This window comes from Acipenser ruthenus, chromosome 16 (genome assembly GCF_902713425.1).
Source record: "Acipenser ruthenus chromosome 16, fAciRut3.2 maternal haplotype, whole genome shotgun sequence".
NCBI classification, from domain to species: Eukaryota; Metazoa; Chordata; class Actinopteri; order Acipenseriformes; family Acipenseridae; genus Acipenser; species Acipenser ruthenus.
This window is the reverse complement of record NC_081204.1, coordinates 10777743-10796305: the sequence shown is the minus strand read 5'-3', so window position 1 is coordinate 10796305 and position 18563 is coordinate 10777743. Positions and strand designations below refer to the sequence as shown.

Genomic DNA, 18563 nt, shown 5'->3' with positions numbered 1-18563 from the left:
ATGTAGTTTAAAATAGCATTAAACATACACCTACTCTCCAGCGTGTTTGGGTCCCTTGACTTGTTACATTAATATTTATAAGCCGTGGGCCAATAGAAAGCGAAAGCGAAGGTTCTCAATAAATATTCATAAGATTTCGCGGGCTTTGGAAGGTCACGTGGGAGTTTCGCGCGAAAAAGCTGAAAGAATTAGTTTTCTACACACAGGAATACAGACAAGTATCAGGCGCTGCAGAATGGCTGTGAGTAAAATGCACGTTTTAATATTCACAGTGTAAACCAGAGCACGCCGAGGAAAATTCAAATCGACATACAATTTACTTACAGTATATATATATATTGATTTGACTTTACTTTCAACATAATTGGTGAATTCACGTTGTATAGTAAACTGGTTTACATTGCATATGTCAGCCAAGTGCATGTTATTCAGGTTTTTTGGTTTGTTTAACATTAGTAACCAAATAACGTGGAATTTACAGTAATAGTGTATACTTGTGCTTGAAGTTGAGAATATACATAACTATGACTGTTAGGAACCTATATTTAATATACCTTTTTTGAAGATGTAGGTTTGCATTCTACAGCAAGTTTAAAATGTATTTACTAATACATTTATTTATGTACTGTACGAGTAACGTACAGAACAAATACCGATAGGCCTTACTCTGCTTTCTTTACTGTCGATATTTAAATAATTTTAAAGCATGAGCGCATCTTGTTTTTATATTTTAAAAAAATAGTATTGTTTTGTTCCACGATCTGAAAAAAATAATTGAATGTAACATAGCTGTATATAAACGCAATTCATTGTTTACACATTGTATACAATATGTGGTTAACACTAAAACAAGAAAAAGTACAATAATCTGACACTTCCTGTACTGTAAGGTTGATGCTACTGTGTCTTTTTACTTCTGTGCCTGGTTATTTGTCTGTGGCCTAAGCAAACTGCTTTGGAGCAGTAATAAATTAAGCCTTGCTATTTTTTGTAATCCACTAAAGTGTGTTTGGGAGGGTGTACTGCATAAAACAAATTCTCGCACCCCTAAATATTTTTCTTTCAAATTCCAGGATTCATCCGAGTCCTTTAACATTGCCACCAGCCCCAGCAGAGGCCTGACCTCCAGCCCAGGTCGAGACCTACCCCCATTCGAAGATGAGTCTGAGGGGCTGATAGGGGGAGATGCACTCCCTGAGGAAGAGGAAGATGGAGAGGAGCTGATTGGAGATGGCATGGAACGGTGAGCGCTTGCCCAAGCACGTGTTAAATAAGAACATTCTCACAGATGTACACCAAGGTGGAGAAAAACTGCACTACAGGCATCATCATAGCCAATATGTAATGCAGATTAGGATATTTTCTGTAAAATCAGGTGGCCAGACTCACCTAGTTGCCTACTGTATCTGCACACACACAAGGAACCCTGTATAGTGTAATTAGTCCTCTGTGAAAAACGAGATTGCAGATTGTGCTTCAAATTTGCAAAATCCACCTTGGGTTTTTAGAAATATTGATGTACTACAGAATCATGCAAAAAGTTGCCTTGCCAACAAACTTAATAAAGAACAACAAATGCAAGTTTCTAAGGTTCTGTTGGGCAGAGCTGTGAGCTTGTAAGTACCTGTGCTTTGTCTGTGGCTCCACCTGCTCTGGAAAGCAAAGGACTGCATGTAACACTTCATACTTGCTGCTAAAATGGATACATACTTTATGGTTAAACTACTGTAATTAAAACTGCACTAAGGCCAGGCTTTATTTATCTTGCTGCTGACAGTGGCCTCACAAGTTTGTTCTTGGAACTAAAGTTAGTAAAGTTGTAAAATGCTTGGTGTATTTAATATGCAGTATGCTTCAATGTTGTTTCAAGGTCAACAGGATAGTGCAGGTACTTTGATTAAACTTTGAAAACAGCCCTATAAAAAATATTGTACAAATAAACAGTATTTACCTTTAAGGGGAAATTGCAGGAAAAAAATCCCTGCCATGATTTATGAAAATGTGCAATGCTTTTCACAGGAGACTAGTTTAGGGTATGCAGTGGCTCACAAAGTCAAATCACTACAGTTTAAAGTGGAGGGTGTCATTCAAGTGTGGTTCAAATCCTGCTCACAGCAAGTTCCAGTTCTTGTCTAAGGACCCACAGGAGAGCTACATTTGGGACAGTTTGCCTGACTGCAACTCTGTGACATCTACCTATCACACATGCCAACTAGAGACTTGCTACACTGGGCCCTCGCTTGCTTTATTAATAACTGGGGGGAGGCTGTAGAAAAATGTGTAAAAATAAATAAATTAAAAAGGCACTACACCTGCAAAATGAATAGTACCTGAAATGCAGTCCAGTTCTTTGCAGCGTGCGCTACCGTTCTGCTGTCCTCTTACTCAACCCTCTCTCCCTCCCTTTCTAGGGATTACCGTGCGATTCCCGAGCTGGACCAGTTCGAGGCAGAAGGCCTGGATGATGACGAGGACCTGTCCGAGCTGTCTCCTGGTGCTCGAGCTGCTGCTGAGGAAGCCATGAAGCGTCGGGACAGGGAGAGGGGTCTGAGCGGGCGCATGAGGAGGGGGCTGCTGTACGGTAAGTGGGGCTGATATGGAAAAACTGAACACTCAACCCACTTGAGGTTTCCTTGAGGGGCATGCTAAAGTTAATAACTGACAAACCCACACCTTCCCATGTGTGTCCTGATCTTTAGCTGTTTACCCGATTTGAAAATCCAAAAAAAAAAAAACACTTATATAAAATTTACAAGATGTCAAGGACACACTTTTGGCAAATTCATCTCACTGTTATGAAAGCATTAATCAAAACACTTTGTACTTGATTTCAACATTGCATTTCAGGGCAATTAAATAAGCAGCTATAATAAAGCTCTGTTAATCTCCTGCACCACCGCTTGATCTTGGCTGTGTGTGTGGATTTTAAAATAATCTTAACTTGGATGAATCTACAATAGAGTTGCATTGATGACATTTGTACCAACTCTAGCTCTAGACACATTTTCCTTTCCTTCCCTCTAGACAGTGAAGATGAGGATGAGGAGCGGCCGGCTCGCAAGCGGAGACTGGCGGAGCGAGCGGCGGACGGGGCTCCACAAGACGATGACGAGGAGATGATTGAGAGCATAGAAAACCTGGAGGACCTGAAGGGCCACTCTGTCAGGGAGTGGGTGTCCATGGCGGCCCCGCGCCTCGAGATCTACCACCGCTTCAAGAACTTCCTGAGGACCCACGTGGACGAGCACGGACACAACGTCTTCAAAGAGAAGATCAGCGACATGTGCAAAGGTACAGAGCTGGGTGGTCTTTGCCACCTTACTTTGATTAGTGCTTTTTTCCTCATTTAAGAAAGAAAACTAACAATGCTATTTGTCTCAAATTCTTGGTTATAAAGTTCAGCAGTTTCTGCAAGCTATTGATCACATGATAACTTAAGCAGCTGTTTTCAGACCCTAATTAGCACCAGCCTTATGTAATACAAATGCAATTTGCTGAAAAAGAACTGTGAAACCAGCCAGAAATCATTGAGGCAAAGTATGGGGACTGCCAGAAACTGTTCCTTCTTGGAAGGTCTTTCTTTATAATCATGAAATGAGATTGTATCATAATCAAATATGAGACAAGCATAACAAATAGCACTGTACTCCTAAGGTTTACTGAATTGATTTTCCATGATTTGAACAACCTGTATCAGTGATTGATGACTTGTATGTCTCCTCTTGCAGAGAACAGAGAGAGCCTGGTTGTGAACTATGAGGACCTGGCAGCTCGAGAACACGTCCTGGCCTACTTCCTGCCCGAAGCTCCCACAGAGATGCTGAAGATCTTTGACGAGGCGGCGAAGGAGGTGGTGCTGGCCATGTACCCCAAATATGACCGCATTGCCCACGAGATTCACGCCCGCATTTGTAACCTGCCTCTGGTGGAGGAGCTGCGCTCCCTCAGGTACACTTACTGGCCTGAAGATGCTCATATTCTTAGAGCTGGTGTGGATGTCTGAATTCAGTTTTCTAGGGGCTAGGTGATGCAGTTCTAGGGGAGTATTATAACATTTTGAAAACAGACTTGCACACACTTAATACAGTAAAGTGTGATGAAACTTAATAAGGGCATTCTTTATAACTGAAGTTACCGAGTATCAGCATCAGTGAATACCTACATGGATGTGCATGATTTAATTAGATGGCTTTAATTTTGTATTAACAGCTGTGGCACACTTGTGTGTTACTGAAATAAGTACAGCTGTTTTACTGTAAGTAAAGCTGTTTTTTCTCTCTCTCCACAGGCAGCTACACTTGAACCAGCTGATCCGCACAAGCGGAGTGGTGACCTGCTGCACAGGGGTGCTGCCTCAGCTCAGCATGGTCAAGTACAACTGTAACAAGTGCAACTTTCTCCTGGGGCCTTTCTTCCAGTCCCAGAACCAGGAGGTGAAGCCAGGCTCCTGTCCAGAGTGTCAGTCCCTGGGGCCCTTCGAGATCAACATGGAGGAGGTAACCATCAGCACACACGGGGCTCCCCTTTTGAGGTGTATCAGTTAACAGTTTGACAGTTTGAGCATTTTCCAAGTACTACATGTGTTACAATTTTTCATACCAGTTTACATTTAAAAAAAAATACAAGTCAAGAGTAGAACCTCTGGGCACGCTTGAGCAGATCTTCTTTATACCTCTTAACCTTATTCCCTTCTCCTTCTCAGACAGTCTATCAGAACTACCAGCGCATCACTATCCAGGAGAGTCCAGGAAAGGTGGCAGCTGGAAGGCTGCCTCGCTCCAAAGATGCCATCCTCCTCGCAGATCTGGTGGATAGCTGTAAACCTGGGGATGAGATTGTGAGTGAAACTGGGCCTAACCTCCAGCTTTTCTCTGCTGACCATTTAGTGCTCTCTGGTGCAAAATAAACTACACTACACTTCAAACACTTGGCAGATAAAATATTGGACAAGTCAGCCAGCATTACAGTATTTGACTATGCCAGGTGTGTCCAATCGCAGTCCTGAAGGGCTCCAGGTTTACCCAGCAAAATGATGTATTAACTGCTTCAGGGTCTGAGTGGAGGTTTAATTTGTTCAATTAAACAATTTATAGCAGGGTTGGAAAAAAACTAGGAGTGGAAGGGCCAACTTTGGCCACCCCTGAACTAGGCATTCTTAACCCTTTACTGATACTGTCCCCACCTCCTACTTAGTGGTGAGTTATGACTTGGTCATGTTACCTCAAAAAATGTTTGCAGTGGTGACTGTATTCCTTTTAATGCAGGAATTGGGCATTGACATTAGCAAGACAATCAATGAATTTGTTGTGTGAATACGTTCTAAACTTGCTGAATCTTTCCTTTGCTCTCCAGGAGCTGACTGGTATTTACAACAATAACTATGATGGCTCCTTGAACACATCCAATGGCTTCCCGGTGTTTGCCACCGTCATTATGGCCAATCACATCTCCAAGAAGGACGACAAGGTGGCGGTGGGAGAGCTGACAGATGAAGATATCAAGGCCATTGTGGCCCTATCGAAGGATGAGCGCATAGGGGAGAAGGTGAGTCAGGCCTGTGTGCTTCCTTACTGAATTAAATGGATTGTGTTTTAAATATTGTGCAGATCAGTAGATGCTGTTCCTATCAAACCTTTTGGGAGGAGAGGCTTTTATAATCTGGAGTAATCGTGTAAATGCAGATCCATGTGGCTATTAAAACCTGAAGTATCTTTCTCCAAAATGTAAATAAGCCGAATGTTTTCTACTGTTTTCCACCCTTAGATTTTTGCCAGCATTGGACCTTCCATTTATGGCCATGAAGACATTAAGAGAGGACTCGCCCTGGCACTGTTTGGAGGGGAGCCTAAAAACCCAGGTAGGCTGGAGTTCAGAGGCATCTTATCCAGTTTAAATTGAAAATGGCTTTGTTCCTTAAATTAACATACTATTAATTACCATTGTAAATTTTCTCTACTGTTAAGAATGTGATAAATCTGTCTTTATGCTCAAGTATCGTTTTAATGTTGTACAAGGGAAAAGTAACAGCCGTAAGTGCTTGCCTTAAATTAAGTATTCTGGATGGAAAAACATGTTTCTCCAGGAATTGCTTCGGAAGCATGTTTTTATACTGGTGTTCTTGTTTTTGATTAGGTGGGAAGCACAAGGTGCGCGGCGACATTAACATGCTGCTGTGTGGAGATCCTGGCACTGCCAAGTCTCAGTTCCTGAAGTATGTGGAGAAGGTGGCCAGCCGGGCAGTGTTCACCACGGGCCAGGGCGCCTCTGCTGTCGGTCTCACAGCCTACGTCCAGAGGCACCCTGTCACCAGGGAGTGGACGCTGGAGGCTGGGGCCCTGGTGCTTGCTGATCGAGGAGTCTGCCTGATTGATGAGTTTGACAAGGTGAGTGGGCTGGTTTTGGTGCCAGTACATGGGTGTAGATGGAGTGCATTATGTTTTTTTGCAATCCTTTGGTTCGTATCCAGAAGGACAAGGTTTACAACTTTAGCTGTTTTTCGTAGCTAACATAATTTTGCAGAATAAGCTAACAATATTTTCTGGAAGGCAATACTTGAGTTGTATTTTGTAAGAAAAAACAAAGTAGGTTTGCTATTTCACCCCTTTCTTATCAAGTGGGCACTCGAATGTGTACTTCAGACCCCAATGTCATTGCATCAGGATCATCTCTTGACTGCTCTGGTTGCTATGGTAATTGACCTCAAGCCTGCTTCCTCTCTGCAGATGAATGACCAAGACAGAACAAGTATCCATGAGGCAATGGAGCAGCAGAGCATCTCCATCTCCAAGGCTGGGATTGTTACCTCTCTGCAGGCTCGCTGCACAGTCATTGCAGCCTCCAACCCCATCGGTAATGCCCCAATCCCAGAAAAAACAAAGAAACAACTGATGGTACTTGCAGTGGTAATATGATCTTCCAGCCATGGAGAACCACTTCTATAAATAGAAAAGCCTGCTTGTTTATCTCTAAATTACACACCCTAACTCCTTACTGTCCTTTTCAGGTGGCCGTTATGACCCCTCACTGACCTTCTCTGATAACGTGGACCTAACTGAGCCCATCGTGTCTCGATTTGACATTCTCTGTGTGGTCAGGGACACAGTGGACCCTGTCCAGGTGGGTTTTGCACTGAACGGTCTCCTTGGGAGTGAAACCAGTGCATTCGCCAGCACTTAACACCCTGTACTTGTAGCTTTTCTGTGTGAGTGATGGAAGACCCGCTTTCTCTTGCAGGATGAAATGCTGGCTCGCTTTGTGGTGAGCAGTCACATCAAGCACCACCCCAGCCACAAGGACGCAGTCAACGGAAACCTAGAGGACATCATCTTGCCGAACACCTATGGGGTGGACCCTATCCCACAGGAGCTGCTCAAGAAGTACATCATCTATGCCAAGGAGAAGGTCCACCCAAAACTCAACCAGATGGACCAGGACAAAGTGGCCAGGATGTACAGCGATCTCCGCAAGGAGTCCATGGTAAATATATTGGTCTTTTCTGAACAGGCATCTTAACATCCTCCTTAAGTCCCTCCACCAAATGCAGTACAAATCATGCATTGTTTTTTGCATGCCTTGAATTCATTATCGTTGTGTACATGCGCTTGCATCAATCACACACAATGTTTGTTTCAATGAATGCCTGTGTTTTTGAAAATCTGTTTAGGCCTTCATAATGATGAGGAAGTAAAAAGTGCACTTAGATTGTTATAGTGTTCCTTGCAAACACCTAACCATTAAATGGATAGATCTACATAATCTGCTCATATCTATAGCTTTTCTGTGTTGGAAAAAACAATTTCTAGTTTCCGCATTCATTTTGGAATCGGTTTCGCAAGGAAAATGTATTTCTATTCAAAGCTGAGGTTGATGACGGTCCCCTTCTCCTAGGCGACGGGCAGTATTCCAATCACTGTGCGACACATTGAATCCATGATCCGCATGGCAGAGTCTCATGCCCGCATGCACCTGCGTGACTATGTGATGGAGGACGACGTCAACATGGCCATCCGCGTCATGCTGGAGAGCTTTATCGATACTCAGAAATTCAGCGTGATGAGAAGCATGAGGAAGGTGAGGATGCACAGGCTTACTTTTAAAACTTCTACTATATATATATATATATATATATATATATATATATATATATATATATATATATATATATATATATATATAAATAAATACTTTTGTAGAGGTTATGCTGTACAGGTGGTTCCTGTATGAGGTTGTGGTGCAATAGGTCTTCAATCCTGAATTGTAACATGACTTGAAAATGCGTTCCTACCTGCTGCAGCTAGAAACAGATGAAAAGCTAGAAGCTCCCTGAAGCTAGAACTACCACAGAACTTTAGAACCGTCAACAGTGCAGTCACAGATTATTGTAGGAAAGTGACACTATAAAATTGTTTCAAACTTAAATTATCTTGTGACATCTCAATGGACTTGCCATGTATAATACATTTTGAAGTCCATCTGACCTGCTGAAGAATTAGTAATGTGTCTTTACAGTAAGTACTGTTAAATTAAAGCAGTGGCAATATTTAACCACCAGGTGGCACTTTGGTACCTAGTAGAAAGCATAAATGCTGTATACAAATTTGAGGCTTTTTTTTTCTTACTCAGGAGTAACTTGTGTACTGTGCTTCTTCCCTGTAGACATTTGCACGTTACCTGGCCTTCAAGAGAGACAATAACGAGCTGCTGCTGTTCATTCTGAAGCAGCTGGTGGCAGAGCAGGTCACGTACCAGCGCAATCGCTATGGGGTGCAGCACGACACCATTGAGATAGCAGAGAAGGACCTAGCTGACAAGGTATGTGGAGCTCTGTGGAACACTGAGGGCATTCTGGAGTCTGTCTCTGGTATTTATTTAATCCTTTGTCAATGTTATGGTAAAGACTTGTGTAGTGGTGAAATAGGCTTGGCCAATCCTTCCATAATGAAGGAACGATGCAAGAACAAATTGCCATATCATTATCATTTGGAAAGTGAGCTGCAAGTTCTGTTATGTGGTTAGAGTAGGTTTATATTGGGTGTTCCGAATATTATTCAGTACAGTTAGATTTCTTGTGGTTACAGTATTAGACTATTTTCTACTTCAAAATACCAATTGTCATTTTAATTTTGGTCCCGTTTATTGTATAATACCAACATAGCCTTAAGTTTACTATCTAGCTTACAATGAGGTATGCATTTCATTTTCATTGCAAAACAACCATTAGTTTTTTGTTGACTTACCAGTATTAGCATTAACATTATGAACTATGCTATTGCACTTGAGGATAATTCTGTGACATTCAGTTTCTTAAACAGAAATGTGCTGTTGCAGCTAGCACAGTTGCTTTGTTCTAAAGCATTCTGCCTTGTTTGATGGACTCTGAATTGCAGTGAGTTCATTATCTACCAGTGATGCTCCTGGGAGAAAACAGGTCTCTGAATTTTATCAGGAGGAAGCTAGGCCTCCCGCTGACCCACAGGCAGGCATTAATGCACCAATGCTGTGGCAAAACTCCTCACCCTTTTCTGACTCTTCCAGAAGGTCCTGCTGAAAGGCTGTTCTTATGTATGGAGGCCTACAGTCGTGAATGCCTAAGCACCTAGGCGCTCTCCTTCTTTTAAAGGATTTAGATTCAAAGAAACAAATGTATTAACCCATTAAGACTGCTCTGTGAAAACCACATGTAATGTAAGTCTAGTGCCTTCATCAGAGTAATGTTTAACTGTAATTATTCATCCCCCACCAGTTGGCAAATCTCGACCATGGCCTACACGTGTGTGCACTTTTCTACTGTCGCTGCCTTCATTCGGTATGAGATGTTACACCCTTCTACACTTACCTCTTTGACATCTTTTTTTAGGCTCGTCAGATCAACATACACAACTTGTCTGCGTTCTACGACAGCGACCTCTTCAAGCTGAATAAATATTCCCACGATAGCAAGAAAAAGTTGATTGTTCAGCAGTTCTAAAACCCTGGACCGAGCCACCAAGCCTTTTTGGAACTGCACACTGCTGGGTACCAAACTGCCTCTGGGCCGTGACACAGAAGTGACTGATAACTGAGTACCAAGCATTGGAGGCAAGAAAAGAAACAGCTGAAGCCTCTTACTTGCTTAACTACTTGCTCCAAATGACTTTACCCCCTTTTCAGACCAGTTTGCTTGTTTAAGTCAGAGGGATACTGGCATCGTCCTTAAAGGACTTTTTCATTAGGTAAATGAGCATAAACATATTCAGTTTAAGGAATTGAAACAACTGTCCTGCATATACAAGTGAATGTATTAATTACATGAATGTGTGCAGTGAGAGACTTCAAACATGTCTGTCCCTCCCCTTTTCTTTTGTATCCTTGTGGATTTTCATCAAGTTTTAAATTTGAAATGATTTAGTAATGCTCTCTAACTTGAGTAGAGCACCCTTCTTGGACAATGGAGTTTTACCTTCTAGTGGCCTGATTGGATCTTCATGCTAAATGAAAAGTTAGATCTCAATAGCCATATTCATTTCAGAGACAACCCAACCACTAGTTTTGAGGTGCCTTTCCCAAACTGCTTCTGCACAAGGTGTCTTTTAACTCAGCTTTGACTGGGAAGTTTGCCATTTTACCACCACCTTTTAAAGGTGCATTGCTGTTATGCTGACGATATACAGTATACTTTTTGTTAGTGTACTAGAGTCCATCTGCCAGATTTTCTGAAATTGATTCAATTTTCCTGCATTTAACTTAGTTTGGACTGAGGTACTTTTGCAAATGAACCATTTGCTTGTCAAGGCATCTAAGCAGTTTTGGAATGGAGTGAATTGCAAAGGAAATGCTGCTGCATTTACTACAATTAAGTGAAATGTAGCTTGCAGAATTTAAAAGTGAAGAAAGTAGAAGTGACTTGAGCATTGAAAGCTTGTATCTGTATTTTCCACAGATAGGTATTATTAAATGTTTGTGCCGAGAGTATCTGCATTTTATGAGAAATTTGGGGTATGAGAATACAATGTTTTTGTATAATAGAATGTATTTTTGTGTGCTGTATTTGCATTGTTCTGAAATCTTTATTCTGTTAATAAAGTTGTGCTTTTCCAAACGAGTTGGATATCTTCCTTAGTTTGTCAGTCCCAAACAAGTTAAATCATTTGATTAACGTAAGCCTCAGTGCCTACACTCATTTGAAATCAGTCCTGCTTGTTTCCATCATAGGAATTAATTCAAACAGTGAACTGGGACTGTTCACTCAGGATTGTGGGCTGGCAGAAATTAGGTTTCCAAATGCTTTGATAAAGGAATTAAAACAAACAAACTGATATAAGCATTGTGTCTGTCGTCTTATTTCAACATACAGGTGCTGCAAATTAAATTGTAGTCAACGGCAGTCCTGATTTTTTTTTTATTGAAATAAGATGCAACCTACTTTTACTTTATGGATTTTTCTTTGGCGGTGGGACAGAACATAAATCGGAGTAATACATTAAGTAAGAAGAACATAAAATACAAAAGCACTGGTTGAGTTTTAAAAGAGCAGAGTGGGCTTTGGGGTTAAGGAAAGTGTATCCACGCATGGCTTATCTGAGATCATTGCATTCCCCGCACGTTGAGTTTGCGTCCCCAAATATGATTGAAAAGTGAAATGTAGTGTTTGAGCATTAACACAGAGTAGTCTGCAATGCATGCCTATGCTTTGTTGTAGGAGTTCGAACACGACTGAACAGAGAGCTTATAGGGAAACAATTGAATGACAAAAAAAAATCTTCATGCAAGTGGTTTTGGTAAGCTTGACACATTCTTGTTTTTTCCATGTGTATTTAAGTAGGCACACTTGTGCAATTTTGCTTATTTTAAGGTACATTATCATACTTTGCATCCATCTTCAAACAGTATCATCTTATATATTTATCCCATCTTCTAATGCTAAACATACTGAAGACTGAAGTTGTTTAAAGATGGTGCAGATAAAAAGTGGATGCAAAGCAGGGAACTTGACCTCAAAATTATACAAGTGGGCCTTGACAGGATTCTATATACACAAGTGGGGGACAGGAATATTGCAATAGACAAGATAATTTCTGCAAATATATTCTACAGTAGTTCCATTAAAGATAAAATAACTTCCATAGTAAATATTTAATTTCTGCCCCTCATTAATTTGCATCCCTGCATCTGCTGAGTGGACACAGACTGCCCTTTTGTGGCCATTGGTTGAAGGAGTTACTGTTGCTATGAAAATAGACAAGATTTTGGATGACCGCATATAAATTATTCACATTTGAATTAGTCTGAATTCTTTTGTGACTTGGCTATGACTCGCACTGGTTTTAGATGGTCTGTAATAATGATATGGAAATGTCTGGGAGCAGGAGAACTCATTTTAATTACTTTTCTTGCTCCGACTCATTGTCTGTCATGTGTTATTGTTTTGGCTCACACGTCTTTCTCCAAAGGCCCTAGTTTGGGTAATGGCAGCCTCCCAAATTGTAATGCTTCATCAATGAAGGGTGTTGTTTAAGGCCAGGAGCCTCATCTTGATTCTGCTCCAATGAATAACTCTACTCTTAAAACAGGGCCTTAATGCCCAGTGGGTTACATTTCCAAATCACTTACGTTTGCTTTCCTCTCTTCAGTAAACTTCATTGACTTTTTATAGAAGGTGGTCTGACTGGATTTTTTTTTCTTCTTTTTTTTTGTAAGCATGATGCTATCTTTATATTTTGTCACATACATGTCTTTTCCCCACAAGTTTTGGGTCTACCAAATCCATAACTCGGCTATAGCAAACAAACTGGACTGTCAATTTGCTATTTTCTGTTAATGTGCATTATACAATTACGCTTGTTTGTTGGACACTGTGACTTAAAATTAAATAAAATTAAAATTCTGCTATTGCTGATGCACCTATGTTTTGTAATAGTGAGTAGTGAGTTGCTTCACAGGCAGTTTTAATGTAATCTGCCTTTACCTGGCTTTCAGCTGCCTTCCTCATTCCATCTTAATCACGTGACAATGTGACTTTTCAACTCTGCCAGCCACATCCACTCTGCATTCATATAGACAGAGAGTAGGTTGAGCAGGCACAGTTGAAAGGTCACATTGTCACGTGATTTGAATGAAATGAGGAAGTCTGTTTAGTCCTGGCACTCGGTATTCGCCAGACAAGCTCAAAGCGTGAACAAGCCCAGTAAAGGCAAGTTTAGAGAACACATGATGACAACACAGTATTGGAACAACAGAACCACCAATCAGAATATAAAACTGAAGGAAATGCAACAATAGAAAGATTCTTACTTATTATTTTATTCCTGTCTTAAATATTAACGGTTTTATATTCTTCAAGTGCTGAAATGTTCTTTTATTTGAAAAAAAACTATTAAATATTTGCCCTTGAGGAAAGCTAGTAAGTTGTTTTCCATTACTATTTTCAAAATGAAAGAATAATCTTTTTGTGCTGTCACACATTTTTTAAAATGTCATAATAAATCTGCTGTCTCTTGCTACAGTATATGCATGCACTGGTCTCCTTCAGCGACAGACTAGTGAACACTGCTGAGTGATGTTGCTTGTGTGTGACAGGGAGTCTGGCACTGCTACTTACACTACACTACACGAAACCTCAGCTGCAGCCCATAATACTTACTGTGATAAATCTTAGAAAATAACCACGTTGAATGCTAAAACAGACGTAAATGGTCAGGTCAAATTCTTACTAAATTTGAGCATGATTCAAATGTGTGAAGTGTCCACTAAACTAAATGAATATTGCTGTAATGAAAATTCAATTGTGATGAAAATTCAATTGCCATTGTAGGAAAGCAAGGTACCCTTGTGCAATTGAAAATGTATTAACTTTATCATCAAAGATTTTTGCTTTTACTGTCCCTTTACCTTGTTAGGATGTTAACAACTATTCTAAGTGGTTCTTAATGCAATTACGAGAGTGAGTATATACCGTTGGGATGTTATATATGTATGAAACAAAAACAGAGCAGTGACATGCCCTGCTCAGCAACTAGGAAACATTTTTAATGCTAAAATAACCATCCATAATTACAAAGATAAACATCGTACAATATTAAAAATCTCCTTTTTTAAAACCCTTTTAAAATTGGAATCTACTTTTATAACTATCTGATATCATCCATCTAGGTAAACCGCATTCAGTCCTTTTCCCTGATTTGCAGCTGAACAAGGGATGCAGACCTCAATGTTAGGGACAAGCTACCCCATTGAGACACGTTTGTTTGGACTGCTATCGTTCTGACAACATAATGTACTGCCATGCTGGTTAAATATTCATCTGGAAGACTCAAGGGTGTGTGAAATCTTTCCGGGACCTCCTTTTATGCTCCAGGCTAATTTATATCTCTGTCTGTTCAGTCGAATTACTTCTGGAGGGATTCTAAAGGAAAATGTCCCTAAATACCACACAGAGGCCCACCAACTTCGGGGCAGTTGAAAGCTGTGATTGTTACTAAACTCTTAGCAATAGAATAATTATATGTGTTACTGGCATAAACAGGCGTTTCTCACTAATCCATAGCAGTACCAGTTTATATTATGTGTTCCAAATCCATAATTTTGCCTTTGCTGGTAATGCTGTGGTGTACTAATAACATTTCTGTACAGCACTGACCAATAAATGATAATGTTTTTTTTTTTGTTTGTTTTGTTTTACATCCCCTTTGCTATTTGAGTGATTCTGGTTCTGTTCATCCCATATTGAGCTATTATCATTTTTCTTTAAATCTGCCTTTACCTGGCTTTGAGCTTGTCTTGAGTATCCTAAGTGCCAGGACAGAACTAATTTCATCACATGGCCATGTGACCATTCAACTCAGTCAGTCAGCCCCATATATATATAATCACATTGGAAGTATCAAAGTTGTATGATTTCTTTTAATGCACAGTATTGTGAAAAAATACCACTTTTATAAATGAGAAAATATATCAGTATTTATGGATATAATTCAAAATATTTAGCATTATAGTGTGTGTGTGTGTGTATATATATATGCTTTACACACATTCAATAATATATTTGGTAATGTTCAATATACTGTGATAAATGAACAGGTTTTCAATGTAATTCAATATTTATATACATTTTTTGACAAGGGATAATCTTCCTGATCCAGTCAGTTTCTCTTAAATTTCATAAGAAATGGTCCTCTATTTGTTTACTTGTCCAGAGGAAACCTCTAAAAGCATTAACAGACCCAGAATATGAATTGTTTCTCCTCACCACAACATGACATATCGATTCATGTTGTCAAGGTGAAGAATCGTTGCATTAAATACAGCAGGAGTGAAATTAAAGTTGCAGCGTTCCAGTGATCTGCAAGATCATTGCTTTTTTTATTATTTGGCAAGAAGAGCAGAAGGGTGCTAACTGCTGATGCTACTCTTTGAAGGCTGCTGCAGGTGGGGCCATGTGCCAGTCCTGAGAGAGAGACACACACAGCAGCTTTGCAAAGCATCAGCAAAAACAGAGGATATGTTTATAAAGAACACTGTATGAAAAATGAAGCAGGCTCGTCACTCCTAAACGCTTAAATAATGAAAATGTAAAATGGTTTTCTACAGCAAAAAAAATCTCATTTTCTGTAACTTATTTCAGATACATTTTCTGCTGGTATTACTGATTATAGGTTGTGCCTATTTATCTTTTTCTTGCAATTATGTTCAGAGGTTCTGTTAATCCTGTATTAAGTTATTATCATTTTTCTCTAATCTGTCTGTTAGATTGTCTGTAAAACTGCCTACGTCTGAACAGACTTCCTCATTTGAAATCATGTGACAAAATGACCTATCAACTTGGCTGGTCACACCTACTCCCCCTCGCTATATATGTAGAGTAGGCTGGGTCAGCAGAGTTGAAAAGTCACATTGTTAAAGTGAAAAGAAAGACTCTATACACCTTACCTGTCACACACTTCCAGTTATTACTGGCTGAACAATCATGAGACTCACTGGAGACACAGAACTTGTTTGTTGCTGGCAATGGCTGCTGGGAGGTAGAGTTCCTAAGAACTTGCAATCGCTGTGTCTCCTGTGAGTCAGACAATTAGATCACTCTCCTGTGAGTCCAAGTTTAACTATTTTATTGTATGCTTCCAATTACCTGTGCAAGATTTTCATCTTTATTTAAGGTTGCTGTGTCCCATGAGCCTGTTCATTTCTATATTAAAATAGGAATCTCGGGTGAATGTTTACTATATTCTTCCTCACTGGAAAAGAAGATCTTGTTGACATAGCATGTTTACATTCCCTAAATGTTTCAACAGAAGGAGCACAGCTTCATTCTTTTTGTGGAAAGGTTAGAAAGATTCCAATCGAATTCCACTGTCGTCCCCCCAGTACAGTCAAAATACAGCATATTGATGTTTGATGAGCAGAAAACTAGTGAGTGATATTATTTATTTAAGAATGGCTCTATAAGAACTCTCTGCTAATGAGTATAGCTCTTTAGACAAATATTGAACAGCTCCGGCTATGTAAGGTAACACAACCTATAAATAACGGTCTGTGAAAAAATAACAAATACATACACGCGCAAATAAATATAATACAATAAATATAACCTATAACTATATTGGCTATCAACAAGCTATTCGTTTTTTTAAAGAGTTAAAATACTAAACAAGTCGAAAACGAGGCAAGAGAATTTGAATCAAATGTCAAATTGACGTACACGATGTTTAATCCGTCTGTGTCTAGGACCTTGTGGACTGTGGAGCCATCTGGTTCGTTGCAGCAAGCAGCATGCAGACACTGCGCAATCATGTCGTTTTTCCAAGCATCTTTTGTTATTTGCGACCCTCTGAGATACGAAACAAGGGGCACTTTTAGCAAAACGCCAGTGAAGTCAGTGCCTTTTCTACTGTAAATGCAACCTACAGATTTAATGTGATTATTATACAAGGAAATACTCCTAATTGGTCAATTTTAAGTTTATTTCTTTAATTATTTTTTTTTATGTAGTGGATGTTGCACATTCACCACATTTTGTGATGAAGTGATGCCAGAGGTATATTCATAGCTCGCCGCATCAATGCACACAACTTGCCTCTTAAGCGTTTACTTTATTTCATAAAGTGTCCTGGCATTGTATGCTAGGAGCTGAGCATGGGCAGATTTGCATCAAGGTGTCCCGAGCTCAATCCGCTAGCTTGAAGAATTCCTTAAGAGACTTTAAACTAAAACATTGAAATTACAGCAATGGAGAGACTTGTGCCGGTTCTTTTCGTCTTAGGTAAGTTAGGATTGTTTTTCTTCGTAGGGAGATAGTTATCTGCAGTGAATACATTAGCTACCTTTTTAATGCCCTAAAACCAACTTTAAATGTATTTACTTAGTTTAAAATAATTGTTAGGATTTGTGTTAAAGCTGTCATAGAAAAAATATCAATTTCTATAGTATTTTTAAAACGTAGCAGTGGGATTAGTTCCAGAATATAAGAAACTTTGTAACAAGTTAATCGTACTTGTTTACTGGTTGCAAGTCCCAACTATTCAGTTAAAAATACACGGTCTAGTTTCAGCATCTTCTAAATTCCTTTAGATTTCAAAATTGTATTCTAATGGTATTTAGTCTGTAAGTTTGCTATTAGATAAAACTAGATTCAAATTAAACGATTGTAAAATGTTAAACATATATTTTTTTCAACTGTTTTATACAATAGCCCTGTAATGGAATTGGAGACGTTTACCTATTAATTTGTTTATTTACTGTATTATTGATACTTAGTTTATTTATTGATACCTATCTCTATGTGTGTATTTGTACTTCTGTTATAAACTGGTATATATACAAAACACATTTCATTACTCTAGTATTATCAAAATCGGCGATGCCACCCTGGTCTAATCTGAATATCTGAATGAAATAAGATTTATTACTAAAAAATTATATGGATTCGATGGTTTAAAGAAAAAAGGATTTATAAAGCTGCACCAAAATATTATTATTATTATTATTATTATTATTATTATTATTATTATTATTATTATTATTTCATATTATTCCAGGCGGTTTTCCCTAGAATGAACTCATTTAAAAATATTCCCTATATATATGGATATTTAATATGTAACATACATTACATTTACTGCATATGTCAATATACCATTTAATACAACATCAGAGAAACCAAAAATATATAGCATATAAGGTACTGTGTTTAATATATGACCAAACATGTACTTCATGTTTTAGTAACAAATAGAATCCTAATACACAGCATTGTTAATAATATTACTAAGTAGAGCATTATGCGTCTATGTGTTTAGTTGTGCAATTCATTTTCAGTAACCACAAATTAATATACTTTTCAAACGGTTCATTAATTAGTAAAAACCTATTGATTTGAGATACTGGCTGTAGGCTTTTGCACATTCAATGTCTGTGGTAGTTTAAAAAGAAAGGCAACAAATACAAGACGGCTGTGTGGTCTGGTGGTTAAAGAAAAGGGCTTGTAACCAGGAAACCCTGATTCAAATCCTGGCTCACTCACTGACTCACTGTGTGAGCCTGAGCAAGTCACTTAACCTCCTTGTCTGCTGTCTTTCGGGTGAGACATAATT

The 18563-nt window shown here is 39.2% G+C and overlaps 2 protein-coding genes across 3 annotated transcripts in view; both read left to right on the top strand.

Annotated features, from left to right (window-relative positions):
• The first annotated feature begins 140 nt into the window (after positions 1-140).
• On the top strand, positions 141-11080 carry LOC117412034 (DNA replication licensing factor mcm2). Its single transcript, XM_034019975.3, has 16 exons — positions 141-241; positions 1074-1243; positions 2412-2581; positions 3025-3291; positions 3729-3948; positions 4289-4496; positions 4703-4837; positions 5353-5544; positions 5764-5857; positions 6133-6383; positions 6723-6849; positions 7004-7116; positions 7234-7476; positions 7888-8070; positions 8656-8811; positions 9857-11080. The coding sequence occupies exons 1-16, from the start codon at positions 236-238 to the stop codon at positions 9965-9967; spliced, it is 2646 nt and encodes an 881-aa protein (XP_033875866.1). The 5' UTR covers positions 141-235; the 3' UTR covers positions 9968-11080.
• A 5642-nt stretch (positions 11081-16722) lies between these two features.
• Positions 16723-18563, top strand: part of LOC117411982 (podocalyxin-like protein 2) — a 28067-nt gene continuing 26226 nt past the window's right edge. For both annotated transcript variants that reach the window (XM_058988783.1, XM_058988782.1), the window contains exon 1: positions 16723-17233. In XM_058988783.1, coding sequence (XP_058844766.1) covers positions 17200-17233 — 34 coding nt within the window. In that variant the 5' untranslated portion in view covers positions 16723-17199. The remainder of the gene's footprint in view (positions 17234-18563) is intronic.

Bases quoted from the DNA above. Each gene is read 5' to 3' on its own strand.
- LOC117412034 (XM_034019975.3), top strand. The intron at 3,292-3,728 runs GTACAGAGCTGG...CTCCTCTTGCAG, and splicing joins GATCAGCGACATGTGCAAAG to AGAACAGAGAGAGCCTGGTT. The intron at 5,545-5,763 runs GTGAGTCAGGCC...TTCCACCCTTAG, and splicing joins ATGAGCGCATAGGGGAGAAG to ATTTTTGCCAGCATTGGACC.